This window comes from Lepeophtheirus salmonis, chromosome 5, assembly GCF_016086655.4.
Source record: "Lepeophtheirus salmonis chromosome 5, UVic_Lsal_1.4, whole genome shotgun sequence".
Classification (NCBI taxonomy): domain Eukaryota; kingdom Metazoa; phylum Arthropoda; class Copepoda; order Siphonostomatoida; family Caligidae; genus Lepeophtheirus; species Lepeophtheirus salmonis.
The window spans coordinates 66,482,478-66,487,394 of NC_052135.2; the positions used below are offsets into that span (position 1 = coordinate 66,482,478).

At 32.3% G+C, this 4,917-nt stretch overlaps 1 protein-coding gene across 1 annotated transcript; it reads right to left on the reverse strand.

Annotated features, from left to right (window-relative positions):
• Positions 1 to 455: 455 nt before the first annotated feature.
• Positions 456 to 890, reverse strand: LOC139905287 (kinesin-like protein KIF18B). Its single transcript, XM_071888118.1, has 2 exons — positions 857 to 890; positions 456 to 787 (listed from the first exon to the last, which is right to left on the reverse strand). Exons 1-2 carry the CDS (start codon positions 888 to 890, stop codon positions 456 to 458), a joined length of 366 nt encoding a protein of 121 aa, XP_071744219.1.
• Positions 891 to 4,917: the final 4,027 nt, after the last annotated feature.

Genomic DNA, 4,917 nt, shown 5'->3' on the forward strand with positions numbered 1-4,917 from the left:
ATTCAACAAATTTCTACAATTTTTATTCAATATGTTCCACTTCTTTTTGAATGAACACGACGGGAACGAACACAAGGACACCTATCCTTGATAAAGTGCAAGGACAAGTTGTTTCACTCCTCCGTGATCACGGCCTTCGGGGCATTGAAATTTGAGTGAAGAGTCTTGTTATTCTTGCTGTCTAAGACACATCAAATAACAAAAGTCCATAGGGTTTACGTCAGGTGAGAACAAAGGCCAGAAGGCAGAAATGTTCTCTCTGCAGAAATATGTTCATTCTTGGGCGTGTGTGTCGGGCGCAGTCTTGGGTAAATACATAGTCGTCCCTGGGGAACGTGCTCTTCAGCTATGGTAAGATATGGTACCTGAGGACCTTAAATTGGACGTCCGTGTTGACTTTGTTGTTCAGAGCAATAGATCTATCATAGAAAGCTTAGCCGTTTTAACATCAGCACTCAATCCGGAGGATCGATCTTTCTGAGTGAGAAAAACCTAAAACACAGCATGCGATCTGGAGATTCTGCATTGGCATCCGTAGGATGCTGAGATCGATTGGAGTTACCATGTTGGAGAAGCTTAGGAAGTGCTTTGGGTGTTTTGGGCTTGTGACGTGTGAGCCCGGGAATGTTGACTCCCGTTTTCCCGTCTTCTCTGACATTGAGAGGAACTCCACCTGGATTAATGAGATCGATGACGTTTTCGTTGTATATTTCAAGATAGGAGATGCCCACTTCACATGAGAGCTCATCTTGGAAGGACTCAATGCCCTCATAAATGCAGCAAGTATCTACAGTAGTGGTCGGGGAACAGGAGTAATTTACCCCAAATGGGGCAGATTATAAACTTTTGAGGGTACATCCTTGTGTCTTAAGAGCGTAGACGACATCCATGGCAGTTACAGTCTTCCTCTTGGCGTGTTCAGTGTAGGTAACAGCGTCACTGATTTTTTATTTTAAATATTTTTTTTTATAAAAAAAATAAAAAAAATATTTCAAATAAAAAAAATCAGAGATTATTTATAGCATGTTTTCTCATGACCAGGGGCAACCGCAGGATTATATTGGGGCAGAATCCCCCATTCCCCCCACTTGAAAAAAAGTATGAAGGCATTTTGTTACCGTTGGACGCCGCCACGCCGAAGACTATGACTTAAGCAGGATGTTTGGTCCTGAAGGTTCCCTCGACCTGAGCTCTTGATTCAGCCTAGAAGCTATCATTTCTCTTGTTCAGAACATTGTCCACTGAGAAGATGTTCTTGTCGGAGTTTGACTTGTGCATGGAGGAGATTGCACACCCTCTGCCGTTTTGTTTATTGCTTGGACATTTTTGATGCTACAAAAGCAAAAAAACATATCAATTGTATCTTTTTTTTAGCTCTCTTGAATGGTTACAAGTACAAATTGTCATACTTTTAGAACTAACGCTAGACGGACTGTAGAGGATTAAAAATTTTTAGTCTTCACCTCTTCTTCTTTGGAATAAAAACAATTTAAGCTTATATTTTTCCAAGTCGTTAATTTTTAATTAATTTTTGCTTTTATGTTGATTAACATTCCAGTTAAAATTTTGCTATTGTTAACCACAGAGTGATTTTTGGATTTCTTTGTGTATATTAACCCTTGGATGCACAGTCTGATCCAAAATGTCCTGAAGATTTTGATTACTTCAAATATCTTCATAATGAATAACTATCCTTATTTAGTAATCGAGAAAATCCTCAAATGACTTTTATTTTGTGAAATATACAATTTATATTTCTGACTTATCTCAAATAAATTTGTAAGTAATTTAGTTTTTGTAAAACTATACCATGTTTATAGAATTGTATTATAAATGCCCCATTTATATACCATAAAATATATACTATTAGTATTAAGAATTGTTAATAATGTTATCTTTTCACTTTGCCGTTTTTGATATTATTTATCTCAAAGTTAGATTGATTTACAACAAGATAATCCTAGCTATAAGTATGGCTATAAATCGTAACCATTTCCGTATATAAAAAAAGAAACTGGAAATTAACATAGTAACCATGTCAATTTGAAACATATTTCAGAGGAGAGCAGCTTCGCTCCCATGACATTTCATAAAATTATCTGCGAGAAGCTGTCAGAGGAAGGAAAGAAACAGAGATACTACTCTATATCGACTAAAGATATAAGCAGGAATTAATCCGTTGTCCGTCCACAAATCTACCTTGAGTTCAAATGGGACTTAAACTTATAACTCCAAACCAAGCTGCGTAGTCGTTAAATAAAATTCCCGATTCCGACTCCAGTATTTTGAATGTCACCTACTCAGACTCCAACACACAATTTTTTAATAATATATTGCATAGTTTCTTTATGTACTATTGAGTCTAAAGACGATAAATATATATCTAATATATAGCTATGGGTAGTTATAGTTATATATGGTAAATAATTGTGCAGGGTATAGAGTAAATATTTGGTATATAATATATTTCACAAAATGAACAACAAATTAAATGGATCAAAATCTATATTTTGCTAATACATTTATAAGCTTCTGAATATAATAACAGTGAAACAACATACAAACAACCTCTCATTGCAACGCTCCTCTTTACTCTGATGGCATTGCATATTCACAAGAATGATGATTTTTAGAAAGATTTCAAACAGTTTGGGTACCCAAAAATAAACAAAGAATCACACGCTAAAAAATGCTTAGGATTTACAAACCAGCTATAGACTGCTCAAAACTATTTGTTTTGTCGTTGAATACTTCTATCGAATTTTTGAACTATCGAAAAAAAATAATTATATTGTCATAGATGAAGAGAAAGGCAATTGTAGATATTCCCATTATTTTCTTAAATTTGTAGATATTACTTATTATTTTACATGTGATAATCATTAACAAACTGAAAAAAAAGTAGCTTCAAGAATTGTCCTTTTGACACAAATATGAATTAAAAATTATGGTACAGTCACTAATTTATTTAAGAGTTCAAGATTCAAATTCATTTTTCAATGTAAAGTAAATGAAAAAACCTACCGAGAGCGTGAATATTCTACAAATGTGACATTACAGACTCAAACCTCGGTTTTAACAAAAGTTGTTTGAACAAAAAAAAAAAAAATTAGGAGCCCTTTGCTGAAACAATTGAAAATAGAGGGACTTTGTACAAAAATGGCAAAGGAGATAGAGGCAGGTTATCAACACAAGGCATCACTGATAGGTTCAGGGCGAATGTCAAGACCGTTTATAAGGTTAAAGACATAATGAGGAAGTTGGATACAAGTTTCAGAGATGAAAAGAGATCAGTTATGCTAAGAACAACAACAACACCAGCCAAGATCGAGGCCGCTCTAGCTGCCAACCCTTCAACATCAACAAGGAGGCTCTCAGGGAGCTTGAAGTTCCCTGAGAAGACCATGAGTGAGTTTGGTAAAGGAGGACTTGGAGGAATTTATCCTCAAGCTAGTTTCCTGAAATAAACATCGGTGTAAGTAACAAAGTTACAGAAAAAGGTTCCCAGTTTTAAAAAATGTCTTCAACATTTATTTATCCTATTTCTGAACTTGAAAAAATAACGTACAAGTCACTAAAAATAGTTTACCAATTATATTAAAAAGAACACCATAAAAAATGTCTAAAGGGGAGTAACCCCGTTTAACATACGTGTAAACGCAATTTGTATCCAAAAACCTTGCATATTATTATCTTCAAACCTCAACAGCTTTCCCTGCCAAAATAAAGGTCTCTTCAGATTCAAAATGTTTCTTGTTTGGTGAAAGAAAATCAAACTTTAGTAATTTATGTGCTTCTAATATATAATTCATGATGGTGTTATAACAAGACATATTATAAATAACAAAACTTCTTTATTTTGACTAGGAAAGTTGTCAAAGGCTTGAAGATTATAATTTACAAATTTCTTAGAATTATATTGTCTATAAACATGTTAGCAAAATGTTTGGATCTCTAATTTATTTATGAAATTGAATTTTTGCACTTACATAGTAAATTGGTGTATATTTATTATAAAATTTATTTGTTTATGCCTCCACCCTCTCTGATAACCGACATGTAGAATAATTATGTTACATGTAAACACACTTTAAGATAGATTATTTCCTCTTGAAAAACATTAAAAGCTTTTCTTGATATTTTCAAACATACTCAACAACATTAGCGTTATATTTACATTTTTACCTTGGAAAACACGTGATAATTATCACATATTTAGAATTGATGTTAATACAAACTAACTTAATTGAGTGGAAGTTAAAATATAACTAAATGAATATATAACCATAATAGAAACCAACGGATTGGAATTATAATATTATGACTTCTTATTACTTTTTCATTTGTTATTTTGTTAGAAAATTTATGATTTGAGGAAGAATTTGTAAAAATTAGACAGGAGTACAAAAAAGTCAACATTTATGTATTCCATATGTTTTTCCCCTGAATAAATTAATATCAAAAAATGTATTTGAACGACATATATAGTATTATGATTATTAAACTTTCAAGGCTTCTTATGAAAAAAATAAATATATATAGAACTTCAATTATCTACACAATATTTTATGAGAACTCCACGTTGATTGTTAAATATTATGTATACTCATGTATTGATTATCCTAAAATTTACAATTTCTAAATTTCTGTTCTTTCTTTTCTTATCCACATGCTTGTACTTCTCTGAGGATTTAGCAAATCTAACATAAATAGGAATATTTTTAGCAATACAAAACTTTATTTGCTCTTTTTTGTAGCTACAAAGGATTTATAAGAATCAGTTATACAATTGGATACTTTTTTACTAATACAAATAAACATGGTTTAACAGCTACTTGTAAAAGCGTTACACTACACTAAACGACCATTTTCAATTTTATAATTGTTACAAATTAGAAAACTTGGTTTAACAGGTTA